Source organism: Arvicanthis niloticus, chromosome X (genome assembly GCF_011762505.2).
Source record: "Arvicanthis niloticus isolate mArvNil1 chromosome X, mArvNil1.pat.X, whole genome shotgun sequence".
Taxonomy (NCBI): Eukaryota; Metazoa; Chordata; class Mammalia; order Rodentia; family Muridae; genus Arvicanthis; species Arvicanthis niloticus.
In genome coordinates, this window is record NC_047679.1 from 54,856,127 (window position 1) to 54,879,531 (window position 23,405).

The 23,405-nt window shown below is 47.6% G+C and overlaps 1 protein-coding gene across 8 annotated transcripts; it reads left to right on the plus strand.

The window, feature by feature from the left end:
- The first annotated feature begins 249 nt into the window (after nt 1-249).
- Med12 (mediator complex subunit 12) lies at nt 250-23,362 on the plus strand. 8 transcript variants are annotated; one of them, XM_076918160.1, is made up of 46 exons: nt 250-530; nt 1,049-1,153; nt 1,350-1,541; nt 1,672-1,831; nt 2,277-2,458; nt 2,619-2,729; nt 2,842-3,096; nt 3,599-3,745; nt 4,125-4,224; nt 4,336-4,472; nt 4,692-4,823; nt 5,824-5,950; nt 6,551-6,780; nt 7,161-7,241; nt 7,357-7,527; nt 7,732-7,876; nt 8,044-8,094; nt 8,391-8,509; nt 8,686-8,829; nt 9,265-9,428; nt 9,651-9,782; nt 10,129-10,356; nt 10,493-10,637; nt 10,807-10,927; nt 11,391-11,492; nt 11,589-11,702; nt 11,962-12,137; nt 12,304-12,483; nt 13,510-13,581; nt 14,057-14,190; nt 14,353-14,514; nt 15,141-15,252; nt 15,421-15,510; nt 16,028-16,137; nt 16,346-16,481; nt 17,243-17,404; nt 18,554-18,931; nt 19,165-19,315; nt 19,454-19,659; nt 19,824-19,898; nt 19,988-20,042; nt 20,118-20,205; nt 21,846-22,065; nt 22,560-22,697; nt 22,889-22,970; nt 23,169-23,362. In XM_076918160.1, exons 1-46 carry the CDS (start codon nt 432-434, stop codon nt 23,210-23,212), a joined length of 6,465 nt encoding a protein of 2,154 aa, XP_076774275.1. In that variant the 5' UTR covers nt 250-431; the 3' UTR covers nt 23,213-23,362. The 8 variants fall into 8 exon arrangements, with proteins under 8 accessions (XP_076774275.1, XP_076774273.1, XP_076774274.1 ...); XM_076918159.1 differs by having other exon boundaries at nt 251-530; nt 19,821-19,898; XM_076918162.1 differs by having other exon boundaries at nt 251-530; nt 19,454-19,650; nt 19,821-19,898.
- The last annotated feature ends 43 nt before the right edge of the window (nt 23,363-23,405 follow it).

Here is a 23,405-nt window from a genome sequence, read left to right on the forward strand (position 1 = left end):
TTAGGCCAAGAACTGAGCAAGACAACGGGAACCCAGTTCCAGCTAGAGCTCAGCACAGCGGCTGCCTTCCTTATTTCAGGTCTGCGCCTCCAGCACCGGCCACGCGGGTGGATTTTTAGTGTGTGAAATTGACTTTCCCTCCTAGGGCCCAAAGCTCCCGGGCTGTGGGGCTCCGCCCCGCGCCGGCGAGGCCCCACCCACTCTGCAGTCAGTATTGTCCGACGGTACCCAGCGTCCCTCGGCAGTTTCCGGCAGTAATCGAGAGTTTCTAACGTGCCCCGCCTCCGCCACCCCCCTTCTCTCGGCCTCGGTCCTCTCTACCGCCGCCCGGCTTGCTGTCCCCGTGCTCCCTCCCGTCCTCGGCCCTCCGCCCCTTCCCTCCCCACCTCGCCTGGCCCTGCAGGCGCCTCAGGCGGTACGGGCTGGGCAAGATGGCGGCTTTCGGGATCTTGAGCTATGAACACCGACCCCTGAAGCGGCTGCGGCTGGGGCCTCCCGATGTGTACCCTCAAGATCCCAAACAGAAGGAGGTGCGTTCACAATTCCCCGTTCCCGCGGGGTCCGGGCAGGTGTTTAGTGTGGGAAGAGACACTGACAGTTGAGGGAAAGGGGGGGAAAGGTTAGGTGAGAGCAAAAGTCCCAACAGGGGTAAGAGTAGAGTGGACTGGTGCCCTGCCGGAGAGTAGGGTCTGCCAGCAGTTCCGGTTGAGGAGCTCGTGCTTCAGGAGCCATGCCAGAGGTGCCCCCCTCCACACTCACTCGGGCGCTCACACACAAACCTCAGAAAGTTGTTAGGGCCAGCTTGGTGAGGTGCCTGTAAGGGAAGAGTGATGTTGAGGTCGCACTGGGGGATGTGGGAATCTCATTGACTGTGGGGGTGAGGGTGGGGTCCAAATGAACATAAGGGCTGGGCTTTAAATAACAACCTCTTCTAGTCAGAATCTTTCTCCTCCCTTTTTCCCTTGTTACCTTTTCTTCTGCCCTCTCTTAAACAATCTCTTCTATAAGGCGAATGAGGGTGAGCTAAAACGCTGTTTTTCTGCCTCAGGATGAACTGACGGCTTTGAATGTAAAACAAGGTTTCAATAACCAGCCTGCTGTCTCTGGGGATGAACATGGCAGTGCCAAGAACGTCAACTTCAATCCTGCCAAGGTGAGACAACCCTGCCAGGCTGAAGGAAAAGGCTGGAATAATCTGAGGAGCAAAAGCTCTGGGTTGGGCAAACTGAAAGGGATAAGGTAAATGGCAGAGTTTATAACTCAGTGCTACCCTGGCATCCTTCTCATGAGAAGCAGGACTACCTGCCTTCCCCTTCTTACTACCCTGAGGTGTACTTTTCTCCCTTTAGATCAGTTCCAACTTCAGCAGCATCATCGCAGAGAAGTTAAGGTGTAATACTCTGTCTGACACTGGTCGGAGGAAGTCCCTAATGAACCAGAAGGACAACTTCTGGCTGGTGACTGCAAGATCTCAGAGTGCTATTAATACCTGGTTTACTGACCTGGCTGGCACCAAACCACTCACACACCTAGCCAAAAAGGTGAGGTACTGTTTTCCTGTTCTTAAGGTCAAGGTGGGGAATGTGTCTGCCTATATTCTGAAATTAAGCTACATGGTGTCAGCTCCCTGGGGTAATTAGAGAGACCTTGCTGTTTGTGATGTCCATCCAGGTCCCCATTTTCAGTAAGAAGGAAGAAGTATTCGGGTACTTGGCCAAATACACAGTGCCTGTGATGCGGGCTGCCTGGCTCATTAAGATGACCTGTGCCTACTATGCAGCAATGTCTGAGACTAAGGTTAAGAAGAAAAATACTGCTGACCCCTTCACTGGTAAGTAACTCTGTACACCTAGTGTACCACTGATGGCTTCAAGAAGTGATGGAGCCTTAGAGCCTAGTCGATTCCCTGCTTCTGCATGAATCTTGCATTCATGAAATTGGTAAGCACTGAGTAATTTGAGTATCTGCTGTATTCAGGTACTGGGCTGTAAAGATGACTAGCTTATAACTTCTGCTCTTTAGATCTTAGTGGAGACGCTAAGGCGTATGTAGCATAATTAAATATAGAAAGTGGTAAATGCCAAGAGAGTAGACAGAAGGTTCTTTGAGACTTCAGTGGACGTAATGATTACTTGCTTTTAAGGAGGTGACATTTGTCTACAGGCTAAGAGGGTGACTAGTGTTTAGAACTCTGGTGATTGTGAGTGGAGGTAGGGGATAGAGTATTCTAAGCCTAAGAATAGTATCATATAGTTCCCTTTCCATATTTTCTTTAGAATGGACCCAAATCATCACAAAGTACTTATGGGAGCAACTCCAGAAGATGGCTGAATACTATCGGCCAGGGCCTGCAGGAAGTGGAGGCTGTGGCTCTACTATAGGACCTTTACCCCATGATGTAGAGATGGCAATCAGGCAGTGGGACTACAATGAGAAGCTCGCCTTGTTCATGTTTCAGGTAGGAGCAAGGGCATGTTGTACATGGCGTTGAGTTACACCTTATCCTGGCCTGTTGGTATAGAATGGAATTTACCTTTTACCTTGCCCCTGGTGTGGCTCTCTTCATTCTTCCATTTCCTTTATCTGCCTTACCTCTAATAGTTCCCTGCTATCCATAGGATGGAATGCTGGACAGACATGAGTTCCTGACTTGGGTGCTTGAGTGTTTTGAGAAAATACGCCCTGGAGAAGATGAATTGCTTAAATTGCTGCTTCCCCTACTGCTTCGAGTAAGGCCTAGACCTAGGAAGGGACTGTTTAGAGGGATCTGAGTAAGAATTAGACATCAGAGTGGTGTCTTTTGGAGAAAACTAGCAGGCTCTGTTGGTCATATCCTTGCAGTACTCAGGGGAATTCGTTCAGTCTGCCTATCTGTCCCGCCGCCTTGCCTACTTCTGTACCCGGAGATTGGCTCTACAGCTGGATGGTGTGAGCAGCCACTCATCTCATGTCATATCTGCTCAGTCAACAAGTTCTCTGCCTACTACCCCAGCACCTCAACCCCCAACTAGCAGTACACCCTCGACTCCCTTTAGTGACCTGCTTATGTGCCCTCAGCACCGTCCCCTGGTTTTTGGCCTCAGCTGTATCCTTCAGGTAGGTACTAAAGGGCTCAAAAAAGTATAAGGAATTGACTGCTCATCTTGGAGAATGGGGGTGAGTTCAGCTTGGAGGTGGGAGCAGGCACTGAGTACCAGTTCAAGAATTAGTGTTTCTCTGTAACAGGATGTTCCGTTTTAGAGATTTTGGACATTCTCTTCCAGGACTAAGTAATCAGCCCAAAGCTTTTTAGAAAAGTGCATGAGAATCTAGGTATGATAGTGTATGCCTGTAGTCCCAGAACTTGGAAAGAAGAGGCAGGAGGATTGTGAGTTCAGAGTAAGCTTAAGCTACATAGCCAAATGAAACCTTGTCTCAAGATACTATTTTTTTAAAGGAGGAAGGTAAGGAAGACGGGGATCAGGAATGATACTTGCTGCAAGGACTTAGTCATAATAAATCTAATTGAGATATCAAACCTAAGGGAAGTGGGTCTTAAGTGGGGATTCTAGAAAGGTAGCAGTGGTAACTGGGTTTGACTTATCTATTTGTCTGGCAGACCATCCTTCTGTGTTGCCCCAGTGCCCTAGTCTGGCACTACTCACTGACTGATAGCCGAATTAAGACTGGCTCACCACTTGACCACCTGCCCATTGCTCCTTCCAACTTGCCCATGCCAGAGGGGAACAGTGCCTTTACTCAGCAGGTAAGTTTAACTGCTGCACTGTTACTTCAAAGCTGGGATGTGTTTTATGTTTCTGTTTTAGTTTTGAGACAGAATCTTGCTGAGTAGCCTGAAAGTTGCTATGTGGATCAGGCAGGCCTCAAACTTAATGGTGATCCTTCTGCGTCTGACTTCCAAGTGCTACAGGCATGTACTACCATGTTTGGTAGTACACAACTTGACTACCTTTTTTTTTTTTTAAAGATTTTTATATATCTGGGTGTTTCCTTAAAGTTTTTTTTTTTGTTTTGTTTTTTGTTTTTTAGAGCTGAGGACTGAACTCAGGGCCTTGTGCTTACTAGGCAAGCGCTCTACCACTGAGCTAAATCCCCAACCCTAAAGTTTTTTTTTTTAACTACAGGTCCGTGCGAAGTTACGAGAGATCGAACAACAAATCAAGGAGCGCGGACAAGCAGTTGAGGTTCGCTGGTCTTTTGATAAGTGCCAGGAAGCTACTGCAGGTGAGTGTCAGAGGACAAAAGCTAAGAAAGGATTTGTGATAGGTTCCTAGCTATCTGAGACTCTGAATTCATTGAGCTTCTAGTTAAGTCCCCTTTACTGTTTGTCTTCAGGTTTCACCATTGGACGGGTGCTCCATACTTTAGAAGTGCTGGATAGCCATAGTTTTGAGCGCTCTGACTTTAGTAACTCTCTTGACTCCCTTTGTAATCGAATCTTTGGATTGGGGCCTAGTAAGGATGGTCATGAGGTGAGTAAGAAGAGAAAGAGCAATAACATTGCAGGAGAAGCGGTATCTATAAGGCAAAGGTATAGTATGCCATTGAAACCAGGAGATTCCTGAAGAGATATCTTCCAGCTGCCTGGGCCCAGGATGTTTTTAACTGGGGCCTTATCTTGAACAAAGAGAACTTAGTTCTTTTGTTCCCAGACTTCTGTTTCTTATCCTTGTCAAATCCTTTGGTTACAGATTTCCTCTGATGATGATGCTGTGGTATCATTATTGTGTGAATGGGCTGTAAGCTGCAAACGCTCGGGTCGGCATCGTGCTATGGTAGTAGCCAAACTCCTGGAGAAGAGACAAGCAGAAATTGAGGCTGAGGTTAGAGGCAAAGCAAAGGAAATGGATTGCCCAATGGAAAGACTCAATTGAGTTTGAACATCTTGTAGTGATTGAGGTGGTAGTGAGATTAGGACTGGACCTGAGGGATTCAAAACAAGGGAGAGCTCTTATCTTGACACATACCTGTAATTACAGCACTTGAAAGGCAGACTAGGGTGGATCGCAGTAACAAAGCCAACCTGGACTAGGTACAGAGACAGTAACAAAAGTTGAAAAGAAAACAGGTGTTATGGCCAGGGGGCATACCTTTAATCTCAGCACCCAGGAGCTTGCAGCAAGCAGATCACTATGAGTTTGAAGCCACTCTGGTCTACCTATGGAGTTCTAGAACAGCTAGGGCTACATAAACTCTGTTTCAAAAAAAGGTTTTAAAAAAATGATGAGCCAGGCGTTGGTGGCGCACGCCTTTAATCCCAGCACTTGGGAGGCAGAGGCAGGCGGATTTCTGAGTTGGAGGCAAGCTTGGTCTACAGAGTAAGTTCCAGGACAGCCAGGGCTACACAGAGAAACCCTGTCCTGAAAAACAAAACAAACAAACAAAAAAACAACAAAAAACCCCACCACCAACAACAACAAAAGAAATTTATAAAAAAAATGATGGGGATGGTGGTGCATGACTTTAATCCCAGCACTCACTTGGGAGACAAAGACAGGCTGATCTCGATGAGTGTGTGACTAGCTTGGTCTTCATAGTGACTTCCAGGCCAGCTAGAGCTACACAGTGAGATCTTGCCTCACAAAACCAAATAAAGAAAGAAAAGTGGTAAACTTACAGCAAATGTTAAGGACATAAGGAGACACAAGTAGAAAAGAGCTGTTGGATAAACCGATTAGAGACGAGATCAAGGCTGGAATTGGGAGGTAGCAAAGGAAATAGAAAGTGTGGAACAGAGGCAAGACTAGTGATGCTTCCAGGGTTATGTATTGAAGAGTGAAGAAAAAGAAAAATCACTCCTCAGTTTGTTCTCTCACCTTGCAGCGCTGTGGAGAATCTGAAGCAGCTGATGAGAAGGGTTCCATTGCCTCTGGTTCCCTTTCTGCTCCTAGTGCACCCATTTTCCAGGATGTCCTCCTGCAATTTCTGGATACACAGGCTCCCATGCTGAGTATGCACATCTATAACCTTCTAGTTACTCTGCCTAGATCCAGTTACAAGCTATGTCATCAGAAAACATAAAGAAGGGTCGTCTGGTGTCTATTTCTGTCCTGGGCTCTGTGCAGAATGACTTTTAGAATAATTCTGCTCCTTTATGGTCTCACAATTTTAATAGAATAGAGAAATGGAAAGAACCAACATGAGAACATGTGAGCAGAGCATTTTTACTATATGCACAGCAGCAAAGATGCTCTGGTCATCCTTTAAAAGTTGTCTATGGGTATTTTTCCTACATGTATGCCTGTGTACCATGTACATGTCTGGAAGCCAGTGGATGACTTTAGATCCCCTGGAACTGGAGTTTATAGGCAATTGTGAGCCGCCCAGGTGCTGGGAATCAAACCCTAAGCCCTCTGGAAGAATGGCCAGTGAATGCTCTTAACTGCTGAGTTATTTTTCTAGCCCCATTAACTATACGTTGTATCTTTAGGCAGTTTCTGGATTTTTGTTGTTGTTCCTCTTATTGCCTAGGGGATGTCTCTGTGCAGTATTTATAAGAGTGTCCATTCTATGTTCAGCTAACTCATCTTTCATTATTCTCTCTTTATAGCTGATCCCCGAAGTGAGAGTGAGCGAGTGGAATTCTTTAACTTGGTACTGCTATTCTGTGAACTCATCCGACATGATGTTTTCTCCCATAATATGTACACCTGCACTCTCATCTCTCGGGGGGATCTTGCATTTGGAGCCCCTGGTCCTCGGCCTCCCTCTCCCTTTGATGATCCTGCAGATGATCCAGAGCGCAAGGAGGCTGAAGGCAGCAGCAGCAGCAAGCTAGAGGTGTGTGGCCCTTTCCTTGCTCTTAATTATTACTTTTGACACCCATTTTCACAGCTTCCAGAAGCCTCTGAAAGTCTCCTTTACCCAAGAGTTACCCAAGAATGATAGTATTTTCTCAGCACTTCGTGGTTTATAAAGTAGTCTCATGTCAGTTTTCACTTGGTCTTCACAAAAGGTCTGTGAGGTACTCTTGCCTTCCATTTAAAGCGGATGGAAACTGAGGCTTTACTTACTTACTGGTTAAGTGACTGGGCAAGGTTTGAATCCAGAACTTGGGCTTTCCTTATGCCTCCTTGATCCAGTTCTCCATGACCTTTCCTGGACAGTGAAGAACTTCTTCCTGGGACTAAGAAAGCTCTTGCTTTGTTGAATGCCTTCAGGACCCAGGGCTCTCTGAATCTATGGACATCGACCCTAGTTCCAGTGTGCTTTTTGAGGACATGGAAAAGCCTGATTTCTCAGTAAGATCCTGAGCATGGAAGCATCCAGTGCCTTGGCTCTTCCCCTTGTGTCTCCTTTTGGAATTCCTTTATGCCTCCTGCTTCTCCTGAATGCTCTGCCCTTTCGCCTTCTTAGTTGTTCTCCCCTACTATGCCTTGTGAGGGGAAGGGAAGCCCATCCCCTGAGAAACCAGATGTTGAAAAGGATGTGAAACCCCCACCCAAAGAGAAGATCGAGGGGACACTTGGGATTCTATATGACCAGCCACGACATGTGCAGTATGCCACACACTTTCCAATCCCACAGGTACTGTTCTCCAGCATTGGTGATGGCCTGTTTTGAAGCCAGATTTCCATCAAAGGAATTTGCTGAGGGGCTAGACCCATTCCTAAGGGGGTGGGTGTGTTTGAGAAGGGTCTTGAACATGGGAGTGTTGAGAGATGCAAAGCATGCTCTTAAGAGGAGGGCAGGAGACTTGTGATGGAGCCTGATGGTGCTGCTGGGATGCAGGAGGAGTCATGCAGCCATGAGTGCAACCAGCGGTTGGTCGTACTGTTTGGGGTGGGGAAGCAGCGAGATGATGCCCGACATGCCATCAAGAAGATTACCAAGGATATCCTGAAGGTTCTGAACCGCAAGGGGACAGCAGAAACTGGTGGGTTTCAGTCTTCTTAAACAGAATACTCCCTAAAGAATGCCCTAGTCAGTTTTCCCATGCCCAGTGTAGGGCACTTCCCAGTCATGTCCCAGTGTCCTGTCTCTTGGAGTCTCCTGAGAGCTCTAGTCCTTTTGAAACTTCCCCCTCATTCCCCCCCTCTACAGACCAGCTTGCTCCTATTGTGCCTCTGAATCCTGGAGACCTGACATTCTTAGGTACCTCACAGTAAGCCCCTTACTGCCTTCCTCCCCCTCCACCCTTAACCTAGTACCTCCCCATACACGTTCCTCTGAGGGCCACATAGTCTGTGGTCCTTTAAACCTGTGCTTTGTCCCATTTGTCCCTATCCCAGCCCTTCCCTGACCTCCCTTCCCCTCTTCTCTCTCCCTTCCCTCCTTTCCCTTTTCCCTCCTCCCTCCCTGCTATAGTCCCTTCTCCACACCCCTACCTGAGCCCTAGTCAGCTAGTTTTCTTTTTTGTCCTGACTCCTTGCTTTGAACTGTCCTGTCAGGTGGGGAAGATGGGCAGAAGCGACGCCGCAACCGGCCCGAAGCCTTCCCCACTGCTGAAGATATTTTTGCTAAGTTCCAGCACCTTTCCCATTATGACCAACACCAGGTCACGGCTCAGGTGTGGGCCTAAGCCAGCCCCCTTCCCACATTCTGGCCTCCTGTCCTGTTTTCCTTTTTACCTTCCCCCTAAGCAGGCTAAGCTTGATGGTCTCATCCCCTCCCACCATCATCCTTTCCTGCGTCCCTAGGCCTTCTTTTCTTCCATTCCTGTCTCACTTGCATTGCCCTTATCAGGTCTCCCGGAATGTTCTGGAGCAGATCACGAGCTTTGCCCTTGGCATGTCATATCACTTGCCTCTGGTGCAGCATGTGCAGTTCATCTTCGACCTCATGGAATATTCACTGAGCATCAGTGGCCTCATCGACTTTGCCATTCAGGTGGGGAAGTTGGGAGAGATAAGGGTGGAAGAAGGAATTCATGCTTTATAGGGTCATGAAGACGAGAGTGGCAGCTCCAGCCAGCTTCCCAGGCTATTGGGATGGCTTGAAGACTAGCACAGGGGGAGTGGAACATGAGCTAAGACTGCTGGAATAGAGACTTAAGTGCTCCCTGGGGAGGCCTAAGAGACAGATTAGAGCTTTGGATACAGACTATCTTCCCGCTGTGGAGTTCATAGCATGCTGTCCTGGAGACTGGTTAGCGATACTGCTAGGAGAGTGCAGGACACTGGTATGTGGTAATCTGACCCTTCTCTGCTGAAGTGCCTCCAGTGGGAAGGGCTCAGGCTCGGCCATGCTAAGTTCCTTACCGGAAATGGGTTATGTACAATAAAAAGGGCCTCTTCTCAGGTTTTACTTCCATTTCTCCAATAGCTGCTGAATGAACTGAGTGTGGTTGAGGCGGAGCTCCTTCTCAAATCGTCTGATCTGGTGGGCAGCTACACTACCAGCCTGTGCTTATGTATTGTGGCTGTCCTTCGACACTATCACGCCTGCCTCATCCTCAATCAGGACCAGATGGCGCAAGTGTTTGAGGGGTAAGCGAAGTTTCAGAGTAACTAAAATGTGCAGGGTTCTGGTGAATGTCAGTTAGAAATAGCCTAGGAAGGACATGTGGGTCTACACAGTGTGACAGTGTCTGCTACTAAGATAGGGTTAGGGATAGCTTTACCAAGACACTTGAATTTGTCTCCAGGGCCTTTGTGCCCTGGGCCCTGTATTACCACTTGTTAATTCTCTGTACCGTGCCTCTGTGGTAGGCTCTGTGGTGTGGTGAAACATGGAATGAATCGTTCAGATGGCTCCTCTGCAGAGCGCTGTATCCTTGCTTATCTCTATGATCTGTATACCTCCTGTAGCCATTTAAAGAGCAAATTTGGGGAGCTCTTCAGGTAAGAGAGGTAGAAGGGGTAAGAGAATGGGGCTAGTCCCACGTCCTTCCTGTTACTGCACACCTCAGCATCGAGCTGTCTGTGCGGGATCGCTATGGACTGTGTCCCTCACCTGTTACCTTATTACTGAAAGTGAACCTTCTTCCTCCTTGCCTTCACAGGCCACTTTCTTAATCACATGTGGCTCCCTTCCTGCCATGTCTGCTGTGGCCCAGCTCCCTTTCTCTTCTCCCAAGGTCCTCCATCCTTCACTCCTTTTCTTTTCTCTTTTCTCCCCTTTCCTGCCCATCCCTGTATCCCTCCAGGCCTCCTTCAGTATTGCTATTTCCTTTCCCCACCCCTGCAGTGACTTTTGCTCAAAAGTGAAGAACACCATCTACTGTAATGTGGAGCCATCAGAATCCAATATGCGCTGGGCACCGGAGTTTATGATTGACACTCTGGAGAACCCTGCTGCTCACACTTTCACCTACACGGGGCTAGGCAAGAGTCTTAGTGAGAACCCTGCTAACCGCTACAGCTTTGTCTGTAATGCTCTTATGCACGTCTGCGTGGGTCACCATGATCCTGATAGGTATGGGTTATCCTGAGTTGAGGAATGGGCATCATGCTTCTACCTGATATTGGGAGGACTGGGGCAGAGACCAAAAGCTAGGCATCTGAGGCTTTGTTAGATGATGTTTCCTGAGGGCTTTTGTACTTTTCCCTAGGGTAAACGACATCGCCATCCTTTGTGCAGAGCTCACCGGCTATTGCAAGTCACTGAGTGCAGAGTGGTTAGGAGTACTTAAGGCCTTGTGCTGCTCCTCTAACAATGGCACTTGTGGTTTCAACGACCTCCTCTGCAACGTAGATGTAAGCCTTTGGATGGGATCTTGCTGGAATGTGAGACAGTTACCTATTTGTTAGAGATCTGGCTATAATCAAGATCACAGAGGGTCAGAGTTGAGTAGAATGGAGGCGTGGCACACTGGCTATGTCTCCTCCTGCATACTGACTCACAGTGTCTATCTGTTTTGCTCAGGTCAGTGACTTGTCTTTTCATGATTCCTTGGCTACTTTTGTTGCTATCCTCATCGCCCGTCAGTGTTTGCTCCTAGAAGACCTGATTCGCTGCGCAGCCATCCCTTCACTCCTCAATGCTGGTAATGTACCAATCCATAACCCCTAGAATCTCAGAACTGCACTATGTGTGCTCACGCATGCTCCATAGCCACCCTGTGACTGTGAGACACCCTGCTGCAGTTCCCAGGCCAAGGCTTTGTTGCACTCCAGGCTGGAAGGCTAGAAAGGCCTATTTTGAATTTGCAACCCTGATGCCATGCCCCTCCCCACACACAATTGAACCCAATACCTCCCTTATGCTTGAGCAGGAGCTTCAGCCCACCCTGTGGACCTTCTAGGTTTTTGACCTTTCAGCTGTATAACATTTTTGTGCTTCACTTCTCCTTCAGGATTATATTGTTTTTCCCGTTTCACCTCACTTGTATTTCAGCTTATTCCTCCTCCCAACATTCACATGCATAGAGTTCGATTTCGTTCTTTTTCAGATCTGCTGTCTTTACTCTTATTTGTTTGTTTGTTTGTTTGTTTGTTTATTTTTACTAGCTTGTAGTGAGCAGGATTCTGAGCCAGGAGCCAGGCTTACTTGCCGAATCCTTCTCCACCTGTTCAAGACGCCACAACTCAATCCTTGCCAGTCTGATGGAAGTGAGTGACTTTGATTGGAGCCAGGCAGTTATAGGAACTGGCTCTCCCAACCCACTACTTTTACTCCTGCTTCCCCTAACTTGGGCTTCCTTGCAGACAAACCTACCGTTGGAATTCGGTCCTCCTGTGACCGCCACCTGCTGGCTGCCTCCCAGAACCGCATCGTGGATGGAGCTGTGTTTGCTGTTCTCAAGGCTGTGTTTGTACTCGGTATGCAAGGGGTAGGAAAAGAGACATGCCAGAAGTGTATATAGGGTGGAGTGCCAGCTGAACTACAGGGACAGTCTTTCTCCCTCCCAAAGGTGGTCTCTCTGACCTTTGGAGTGGGGGTGGGGAAAAGTATATTTCTGTATATTTCTGTTTCATAGGGCAGCGTTTGCGGAATTTCTGCCTCTGTGGGCCAGGGCAGGTCTCCATGCACTGTTCTGATCTCACTGTACCCTGTCTATCTCCCACCCATGAACCACAGGGGATGCGGAGCTAAAAGGTTCAGGCTTCACTGTGCCGGGAGGAACAGAAGAACTTCCAGAAGAAGAGGGAGGAGGTGGTAGCAGCGGTCGGAGGCAGGGTGGCCGCAACATCTCTGTGGAGACAGCAAGTCTGGATGTCTATGCCAAGTACGTGCTGCGAAGCATCTGCCAACAGGTCAGTCTCACCTTCCCCCCACACCACCTATAAATGCTTCTATGTAATCTAGCCCTGTTTCTCACCCATGACCACACTACCTCCCTGCTATACATTGGGTCCTTTACCTGCCCCTGGCACAACTTGCCAGGGTTGCCTGCCGTCCTCTAATTATCAGCCTCCTTAGGAATGGGTAGGAGAACGTTGCCTTAAGTCACTGTGTGAGGATAGCAATGATCTACAAGACCCAGTGTTGAGTAGTGCCCAGGCCCAGCGCCTCATGCAGCTTATCTGCTACCCACATCGACTGCTGGACAACGAAGATGGAGAAAACCCCCAGAGGCAGCGCATTAAACGGATTCTCAAGGTAGGCTAAAGGAGCTAGGGTGCTGGGGGGAGCAGCAGGACGGACCCTACCTGAAAATAGTGGGAACCATTCAGTCAGTAGGAAGATGAACAAGCATGTAGGAGAATGGGAACAAGAAAAACAGCTCCAGCGTGAGCTTAGGAGCAGATCTGGTGGTCTGGTCTAGACTCGAGTTAGGCTGTTAGGTGAGTGCACAACTGTCTGGGGTGAGCACAGCTCATCTATGGGAAGAGTTGCCTCTGAGAGGCCTGGATTCTGCTTTGCATATAGGCACTTCAGTTGTGACTCAGTAGGTGACTAGTAATAGCTATTACGGCGGAAACTGTACTCATGCACACGTACTGTATGCACAGCACCGTATATTCAGTCCTTTTCATGTGATCTTTATGACCTTGTGAAGTGAGTATGAATATCCTTGTTTGACCAGTGAGGAAACCAAGGCTGGAGAATTTAATTAGCTTGTCCAAGGTCACATGAGGAGCTAGTAAGTTTTCAGTGACTATGTGGACTCAGGTGTGCCTGTACCCTTTCACTTTGTCATGTTGCTTGCTTCAGACATTTGACTGACTGGGGTAGGAAAATAAGGCCATGGAGGAAGTACTAAAGGAATGACTCTCTTTAGCCTGGGGGAAATAATACCAAAGGGGGATTACCTAACAGTAGCTTTCCAGTCTCTACAGGACTTCAAAAGAGTGTCAAAAGGCTTTGTGGGGAACTTTGAGCAGCTGATAAAACAACGCAGTCAGGTTTTAACCTTAGCATTAAGGATTTAAAGGTTAGGCATTGAGCAGAACTTTGTGAGGCTCTAGGACAAGGATCTAGAGGAATATGAAATCATTGTTTTAACCATAGTAAAATATACTCACTTTCAGGGAGTTGCGATTATTTAAATGTAGTCTTTCCTGATGAGAGAGGCATAGAGGTCTCTTTCCAACTTCTAGGAATTTGTTGTAGGGGAGTAACAGTTAACCATAAAATAGGTAGTAAAGTTGACACAATGATGATTGGTTTGGTTTTTACCACCAGAACTTAGACCAATGGACCATGCGCCAGTCCTCTTTGGAGCTACAGCTGATGATCAAGCAGACCCCCAACAATGTAAGTAATGTCTCCAGGCTCTCCCTTTCCCAGACCACTTCCAGTTCCCTGTGTCAGGGATATCAGCCTTCATAGAAGAACTGAGGTCCTACCCTCAAGCTCCTGACTGAGAGAGATAAGAAGGGGTGTGAGAATGACAGACACATGGAGCTGGTGATAAGAAAAGGGGCTGAGAGTGTGGAGTCTGCTGTGGGCAAGTATGGCTCTGGTGGTAGTAGAGCCTGTTTCTATGGCAAAGGAGAAGACAGTAGGGAACTGTAGTAATATGGAGGTCCAAGAGGGTACAGATTCTGACAGTAATGTCCCTACTGCCAACCTCCACGATACCCTCCTTTAGCCTCATCTCCCATCCCTCCTGCCTTGTTTCCCCTTAGTGCTAGCTGCCCAATTAGCCCTTATCTCCCATCCCTCCTGCCTTGTTTCCCCTTAGTGCTAGCTGCCCAATTAGCCCTTCTGTGCCTTTTATTCTCCCCAGGAGATGAACTCTCTCTTGGAGAACATTGCCAAGGCTACAATCGAGGTTTTCCAGCAGTCAGCAGAGACGGGTTCATCTTCTGGAAGTACAGCAAGCAACATGCCCAGCAGCAGCAAGACCAAACCTGTGCTCAGGTTGGACAGAAAGAAATTAGGATTTGTCCCTCATGACTTTTTCTACTGATAGCATGAATGATGTTTTTGAAATGGTGATATTGGACATGCCCAGGGGAGAGAAATGATTGTTCAACTTGGCTTAGCCAGCTCCCCTGAAACCCTATGTCCTCTGTCTTCTAGCTCTCTAGAGCGTTCTGGTGTATGGTTGGTGGCTCCTCTCATTGCCAAACTGCCTACTTCAGTCCAGGGCCATGTATTAAAAGCTGCTGGGGAGGAATTGGAAAAGGGTCAGCACTTGGGTTCTTCTTCCCGGAAAGAGCGAGATCGACAAAAACAGAAGAGGTAAGAAGAGTTCTTGTTGACCAGAAGAAGGCTCTGGTAAGTAAGAACTAAAGAGTAGAAAGGAGAGGAGGTGGCAGGCCCAGGAAAGAATAAATGTTGGGCCTCCAAGTAGAGACTAGGCCTCATGAGAAAGTGGCACATGAGTGGGGTGTGGCAGTACACACCTTTAATCGTGCACTTGGGAGGCCAGCCTGGTCTAAATAGCAAGTTCTAAGCCAATCAGAGCTACATAGAGAAACCATCTCTTAAAAAACAAACAAACAAAAAACAAAAAGGAAAGGAAGGAAGGACAGGAAGAATGTGGCAAGTCAAGAGCTGAGTGGCATGGCTAAGCAGGAGGTCACATATTAGGTGTAGAATCTAGGGTTCAGCAAGATGGCTCCAGGGGTTAAAAATGCTTGCTAACAGCATTGAGTTCAATTCCCAGGTTACACATGGTAGGGGAAGAGAACCAATTCCCAGGTTTTCCTCTGACCTCTACATGTGCACATGGCCTGCACATAGAATAAGATACATAGAAAACAGAAATGAAAAAATGTTTTAAGAGTAGAATGTTTACAAGGAAGTTGGAAGGTACTTGACCTACAGTCTTCTTGTCTTTGCCCTTCCCCTCCTCGTGACTCCAGCATGTCCCTGTTGAGCCAGCAGCCTTTCTTATCACTGGTGCTAACATGTCTGAAAGGACAGGATGAGCAACGTGAGGGACTCCTTGCCTCCCTCCACAGCCAGGTGCACCAGGTACATCGGATATCTGGGCCTTGGAGGTGACATCAGGGTGGGGATGGGTGCACCTAAGAGGCCACTACATGCTTGGACCCTTCATTATTTTCTGATAAAAAAAACATTTGGTGACTTGGAATAGAAAGGAGATTCCTGAGCTACATGTTAAACTTGTTTCTATCCTAGATTGTGATTAATTGGCGAGAAAACCAGTACTTAGATGATTGCAAACCAAAGCAGCTAATGCATGAGGCGCTCAAACTGCGGCTTAACCTGGTGAGGGGACTCTGGGGAAGGAGGAAAGGGTGGGCTGGAAAGACAGTTAAGAAGCTCCAGGTTAGGGAAGACAGGTTTAGGAATGGAGGCCCTAGATTCTTTGAGGTCTTCCAATATTAATCTCACTTTTCTGAAATACAGGACCTTAAAATGGTCAGAGGAACCAAATCCCTGTGGCCAAGATCCAGTAGACTGAATACTCCATATGCTTACAGGAACCCTGCCTCAATATTCGACGTTCTGGCTGGGTCCTATAATACTAGAAACCCATTGTGCAATGTTAAATGGAATTGTGGAATTTGTTTAGTACAAGTCCCATCTTTTTATAAGTAAGGAAACAGATCTTGACATACCAAATTCAGCCACTGGCCTAACATCGAATAGGAAATCATAGGTACAAATGACTGGACAGGGCCTTAGTGGGTCTCAGTTCCCACTCAACCAGGTTCTAACCTAAGCTTTTCTCAAAAAACTGACCATTCCCTTGAACCATCTGACTGACTTGTGGTCCTGGCAGGTGGGGGGCATGTTTGACACGGTGCAGCGTAGTACCCAACAGACTACAGAGTGGGCCCAGCTCCTCCTGGAGATCATCATCAGTGGCACTGTGGACATGCAGTCTAACAAGTAAGCATCCCCAACCCTGTATGGCATGCCCTGAAAGAGTCCCTATCCTGTGCCAGCTGCAAGAACCACTGGCTCCATGGCCCTGGGTTCCTTCATACAATCTCGTTCCCCTTGGGACATCATCCCTTCCTATCTGTGACTTCTTAGGGCTCCGTTTTCTTAATCTCTTGCTTCTTTGGTTTTCTCCCTTGCTTCCTGCCTGCTACAGTGAGCTCTTCACTACTGTGTTGGACATGCTAAGTGTGCTTATCAATGGAACATTGGCTGCAGACATGTCCAGTATCTCCCAAGGCAGCATGGAAGAAAACAAACGTGCATATATGAACCTGGTGAAGAAGCTTCAGGTGAGCAGAAGGGTCAAGAACAAGGTTTGGGGTGCTGAAAACTCAGCTCCTTCTGCCCTGACTGTATTTACTGTGCAGCCTGGGAGTGGGGAGTGAGATGGGCCCTGTTCCCTCCCCTTTCCTATCTGTTCTTTTTGATCTATGTAATGGGGATTTGCTGAATACCATTGCCTTTTTTGTAATTTGTTTTTTTTTTTTTGTTTTTTTGTTTTTTGTTTTTTTTTGGTTTGTTGGTTGGTATGAGACAGCATCTTATTTGGTAACCCAAGTTCTCCTATAACTAACTCATTATATAACCCATAAAGATTGCTTAAACCCACGGCAATCTTCCTGCCTTGGCCTCTTAAGTGCTGTGATTATTTTGGGGTTTTTTTGGAGGGTGTTTGGGGTTCTTTATATATCCAAGGCTGGCCCTCAAACTTAAAATATTCTCACCTCAGCCACCCAAGTGCTAGATGTATACTACCGTGACCAGCTCTGAATGTCTTTTGTAAAGATTTATTTAGTTATTTTATGTATGTGAGAGTACACTGCTGCTGTCTTCAGACACACCAGAAGAGGGCACTAGACCTCATTATAGATGGTTGTGAGCCACTGTATGGTTGTTGGGAATTGAACTTAGGACCTCTAGAAGAGCAGTCAGTGTTTTTAACCTTCTGAGTATCTTCTTTATACTTACTATGGTCTGTGTACCCCTTAAAACTTCCTGCCCCTCTTTTTCTGTATCTTTGAATTCATGACCCATCTTCTTATGTCTGCAGAAGGACTTGGGGGAGCGCCAATCAGACAGTCTGGAAAAGGTTCATCAACTGTTGCCACTACCCAAGCAGAACCGAGATGTCATAACCTGTGAGCCACAGGGCTCCCTTATCGACACCAAGGGCAACAAGATTGCTGGCTTCGATTCTATCTTCAAGAAGGAGGCATGTCCTGTTGTCTTCCCATGCCCTTTACCTCCTAGCACCTCATGTTAATCTCTGACCTCATAGCTCCAGCCTATACATCAAATCCAGGAGCCCATTAGGCTCTCCCCAAGGAAACCTACAAACCATCATCCATGGGGCTTTGAACAAATGACTTAGCTTTCCCTACCCTTTATCTCCCCTTCTCTCACACTCTACTGTTACTTCTGCCTGTCTTACTGCCCTCTGACTTTTCTCCATGCCCTGCCCTCCTCTCTGCCCCACTGTTTTCTCATCTCTCAGCATCCTGATGGCACCCTGTCTCTTTCCTCCATGTCTCTCTACTTGTCCAGCTCAGCTTCCTTTTATTTTTTATGTTGGTTTCAGTATTTGGATTTAAAAAATGATGTGCTTGGGTGTGTGTATGCCATATACGTGTACAGCTGCCCACAAACTTGTTGTGAGCCACCTGATTTGGGTTCTGGGAAACAAACTTGAGTCCTATGCAAGAGTAGCAAGAGCTCTTACCCACGGGCTGTCTATCTAGCACTTAGTTGAGTAGTTCCTTGAGTAACCATATTATTCTGTATAGAAAAGGGAGAAAGGGGATGCAGAGGTTCAAATGCAGAGTGAAGTGCATCAGTGTACACATTCTCTCGATTCCTTTCTTCTCATCTGTTTTTCTCCTCTTGCTGCTTCCTTGTCTCTCTATTCCTACCTGTCTTTCTCTTCCTGTTTCCCTCTGACTGCCTCTTTTTGCCACTTTAGTTTTTCTTTCTCTTTTCTTCTCTCCTCTCCTTCCCCTTTTCCTCTCCTCTCTCCCTTCTTTCCTTCCCTCCCCTCTCTCTGGCTTCTTTCTATCCCTTTCATCTTCTGTTAACCTCTCTCCTCCCCTCCTTCTCTGTTCCTCTGTCTGCCTCTTCAGTACCATCTTTCTATCCTGGTCTCCTCTTTCCTCTTCACCCTCTTCTCCTGCAGTTCATCTCTGCCCCAGCCAGAATGTTCTGTCCTGCATATATCTGTATATCAGCATCTGTTTCTTCTCATGTCCCCTCACTACTTACAACTCTTTCCTTGTTTGAAAACTTGTCAACAGTTCTTTCACCCTTTCTAGACTTTCTCCTATTTTCCAAGTCTCGGTGGCTCATTGTTTCTCCTTTTCTGGAGCAGGGTCTACAAGTTTCCACCAAACAAAAGATCTCTCCCTGGGAGCTTTTTGAGGGCCTGAAGCCATCAACAGCACCACTGTCATGGGCCTGGTTTGGCACAGTCCGAGTGGACCGCCGAGTGGCGCGAGGAGAGGAGCAACAACGGCTGTTGCTCTACCATACCCACCTGAGGCCTCGCCCCAGAGCCTATTATCTGGAGCCACTACCTCTGCCCCCAGAAGATGAGGAGCCACCAGCCCCTGCCTTATTAGAGCCCGAGAAAAAGGCTCCTGAGCCCCCCAAGACTGACAAACCAGGGACTGCTCCTCCCAGCACCGAGGAACGCAAGAAGAAGTCTACCAAGGGCAAGAAACGCAGCCAGCCAGCCACCAAGAGCGAGGCCAGTCCCTATCCCACCCAAGCCCTTTTCCTGACTTCATGTGTAGTCAGAAGTTAAAGTTCCTGCTGTCCAGGAGGTGTGCGGTACATAGGGAAGAGGTGCCATTAGAATCATGGTCCAATGAATTGTATCAGTGCCGCTCCTCCTTACACCCTCCTCCCTCACCTCCCTCACCTCTCTCCCCAGAACTGCTTTAACCCACTTACCTTTCTTTGTCCTCTGCACCCATGCAGGACTATGGCATGGGGCCAGGTCGGAGTGGTCCCTATGGTGTGACAGTGCCTCCAGACCTTCTACACCATGCAAATCCTGGTTCTATATCCCACCTTAGCTACAGACAGAGCTCCATGGGCCTGTACACCCAAAACCAGCCACTTCCTGCTGGTAAGTACTAGTCACTAGGATTGGTGGAGTTAAACATTCCTCCCTCCCCAGGGAAGATGTTGATGGCTAGAACTGTTTAAAAAAAATAAGGCTGAAGGGATAAGGATCCCAGAGAGGTCAATTGGTTCTGGTTTCCAGGTGGCCCTCGTGTGGACCCATACCGCCCTGTACGATTACCAATGCAAAAGCTGCCAACTCGACCAACTTATCCCGGTGTGCTGCCTACAACTATGTCTACTGTCATGGGCCTAGAACCCTCTTCTTATAAGACCTCTGTGTACCGGCAGCAGCAACCCACAGTGCCCCAGGGACAGCGCCTTCGCCAACAGCTCCAGGCAAAGATAGTGAGAGGGGCAGTAGGGAGGACTGCCAGGGAGAGGGGTTTTGGTGGGTCATAGGACTGAGGAGATACTTGGAACCTTCTCAGGAGTATGCAGGGCTGGAGCTATAAAAGAGACATGGCAAAAAGTATTTCCTGAACTTGAGTTCTCCTTTTTCCCTTTAGCAGAGTCAGGGGATGTTGGGACAGTCATCTGTCCATCAGATGACCCCTAGTTCTTCCTATGGTTTGCAGACTTCCCAGGTAAGTGCCTGGGACTATTAACATCAGGGAGAGAGAAGCAAGTTGCTGTACTCCCTCATGTCCCAGTTCTCTCTCCTCCTTCCCTCCAGGGCTATACTTCCTATGTCTCTCATGTGGGATTGCAGCAACACACAGGCCCTGCAGGTACCATGGTGCCCCCCAGCTACTCCAGCCAGCCTTATCAGAGCACCCACCCTTCTACCAATCCTACTCTTGTAGATCCTACTCGCCACCTGCAACAGCGGCCCAGTGGCTATGTGCATCAGCAGGCCCCAACCTATGGGCATGGACTGACTACCACTCAAAGGTACCCAAAGTAGTGGTGAACTGGTAAGGGATACTGAGGTATAAGCAGGTTTAAGAAGGATCAGATTTGGGAAATCCCATACTTGAAGCTGCTAAATGGGCCTGAACTTTGGGAGACATTAAGAACACCAATCTGGTCATGTAACCATTACCACAAATGGCCTGAGTTGGAAGAAATCTTTGAGGACCAGAGAGAAGAAACAAATGTATCTAACTTTGATAAGAAAGGACCTGGGGTTTATAGATGCAGTTCCATGATAAGGAGTCCTAAATCCAGTATTAGATAGTTAACTCTAGGACTGAGGATAAGGTTTAGTTGATAGCATGCATGATGGCTTGAGTTTGATCCTCAGCCCTACATAAAGCCTGCTCTGTCATGCGCACTTGAAATAACAGCACACAAGAGGTAGAGGGAGGAGGATCAGAAGTTCAAGGTTATCCTTGGCTACATAATAAGTTTGAGGCCAGCCTGAGCTACATGAGACCCTTTCTCAAGGGAAGAAAAAGCAGTTGAACTTCAGGATGGACTAACAAAAGAATTTCATGGTTAATTTTAGTCAAATCTTAGTTAAGACCTGGGCAACTGTCATGAGGCTCTATAACTTAGGATTTAGAATCCTCTAGACTGGCTGATTAATTGCCTGCTATGTAGCCAGCATTATGCTGAGACTAGAGTGAGGAAAGATAGTGAAAAAAAGTACATGGTTCCTCACCACAGAGATCTTTTACCCTAGTTGAGAAGTAGAGGTCTTACACAGAAGATACTGGAAGTCACAGGGGAATGTTTAGAGAATGGTACGAACAAAGCCATAATCAGTTGTTCAGTTGAGTGCCACGAAGTAAATGGGACTTGAAAAAAGGTGGGCTACTACCAGTATAGATCAGTCACTGGAGAAGGACTATGGATTCAAGCTGGCCTCTGAGGTAACTATGATTGAGATTTGTAGAAAACGAAGGGCATTCTAGGTAAAGGATGCAGCATGAGCCAAAACATGGGACTGAAAGACAGAAAGGAGCAGATCTTAAATGTGTGGAACGGATGCTAGGGAGGGAACAGGGCCTAGCTTACAGAGGGCAAGTTGACTATGACATTGAATACTGAGGTACGGCATTGAGACCCAACCAGAAAGGACTGCTTTGCTCAGAAGAGTGATAAGAAGGGCTTGGTGTGTTAAGGGATTAGTGTGGAACAAATAGACTTGAGTGTAGAGGAAGGTGTGAGACGAAGAAGCAAGGGAGCCCAGCTGCAGATTTTTCAGGGATCTGCAGATTCGGATAAAAAGGGCATCTGGAGTAGCAGAACAACTGGGTGTGTTTCTGGGGAGCAATAGCAACCATAAAAACCCTTGATAGGTGTTTATAGAATGCTTATCATGTGCAGTTTTTCATGAGAGAAAAATAGCTAAAACAGAATCTAAAAATTCCTAAACATTAAGGTTATGAGACAGTAAAATGGAGTATTGTCTTTGTGTTTTATTCTCTGACCTAGAAATCTGTCAGACTCCAGAAGGGCTCCTCTCATTAGTGCCAAGAGGAATGAATACAATGACTTGTTAGTTTCTTTCAGGTCAGGGACCCAGGGTTTGCACCACCCCCTTTCCCTGCCCTGTGCTTTGACCTTTGAACCTCTTGTCTTTGGAGGTTTTCACACCAGACACTGCAGCAGACACCCATGATGGGTACCATGACTCCGTTGAGTGCCCAGGGTGTCCAGGCAGGCGTCCGTTCAACTTCTATCCTGCCTGAGCAGCAACAGCAGCAGCAGCAGCAGCAACAGCAGCAGCAGCAGCCACAACAACAACAGCAGCAACAACAGCAGTATCACATCCGACAGCAACAGCAACAGCAGCAGATCTTACGGGTAAGGCCATGGGATTGTGTCTGACACTTGGGAACTCAAGAAAGGACGGATTCTTCCCACACTATCCCCAAGATGAAATGTGCAGTAATGTAGTAAGCACTGAGCACAAAGGCGGATGTATGTTAGTACTTTTTATTTTCTTTCATTTCTTCAGACAGGGTCTCATACTGTAACCTAGGCCAGTCTTAAACTCATGACAATCCTCCTGCCTCAGCTTTCTGAATGCTGAAATTATAGGCCTACACCACCATAATGGGTTCGATAGTGGTGATTAAGTGGCTTCCTCCCACTCCCTTTCATTTCCTGAGGATCATAGTAAGGGGGAAATTGAATAGTCTTTGCTAGATACACTACTTGGTTTCTTTCAGATGTGGACCTGGAGTTCCCTCACTGCTTCTAGGCTCCAACTCCCTCTCCTTTTCCTGCTCCCATCTTTCCAACACAAAGTCATAGCTCCATTGCTCATCTTAAAATGATCTCTTATGTGCTTATAGCAGCAGCAGCAGCAACAGCAGCAGCAGCAACAACAGCAGCAGCAGCAGCAACAACAGCAACAGCAGCAGCAGCAGCAGCCACACCAGCAGCAGCAGCAGGCAGCTCCTCCCCAACCTCAACCCCAGTCCCAGCCCCAGGTAGCTGCTGAACTATAGCCACAGGCTCAGGGCTAGCCGCACAGGATGAACACATAGCCAACCGATACTAGGAGCAGTGTGCAATGGGGTGGCATTGGGAGGTCAGGGATAGCACTAATAGGTTAAGGCGGATGGGTGAGGAAGGAGCTGGAAAGTTGGAGTTCTATCTTTTACTTTCCATTTCTGCCTAGTTCCAGCGCCAGGGGCTTCAGCAGACTCAGCAGCAACAACAGACAGCAGCTTTGGTCCGGCAACTTCAACAACAGCTCTCCAGTAAGCCTGCCTCCTTCCCAAGAAGAATCTGGGGAAGAAGAGGGGATGGGGTAGGCAGAGGTGGCTGAGGTGCTGGCTTCAGGCCCATATTGTGGATGTCCCTTTCCCTCTTCCCCGTTCCTTCCCAGCTCACTAGCTTTCCTCATGAATATGAGCCTTGATTGGTCTTCCACCCTGACAGTCTCTCATTTTTCACAGATACCCAGCCACAGCCCAGTACCAACATATTTGGACGCTACTGAGTCACCTGGAGAAACTGCTTGTACACTGGATGTGGCCCAGCCTTTCTGCTTAATTCCCAGTTTCCTTTCTGGGCAAGCTCCAGTAGTGGTTGGGGTCCTTCCCTCAGGCTCCATTTTTAATGAATTTTTAGTATTTTTGTTAATGTGAAACATTGAACTGTTGGGTTTTGTATATTATTTATATAGAGATCCC

What these genes read in the sequence shown, in the direction of transcription:
- Med12 (XM_034485181.2), top strand. Translation starts at nt 432, where the DNA reads ATGGCGGCTTTCGGGATCTTGAGCTATGAACACCGACCCCTGAAGCGG. An exon ending in TCAACTTCAATCCTGCCAAG is followed by an intron (nt 1,154 to 1,349) that starts GTGAGACAACCC and finishes TTCTCCCTTTAG; the next exon opens with ATCAGTTCCAACTTCAGCAG. An exon ending in TCAAACTGCGGCTTAACCTG is followed by an intron (nt 15,511 to 16,027) that starts GTGAGGGGACTC and finishes TGGTCCTGGCAG; the next exon opens with GTGGGGGGCATGTTTGACAC.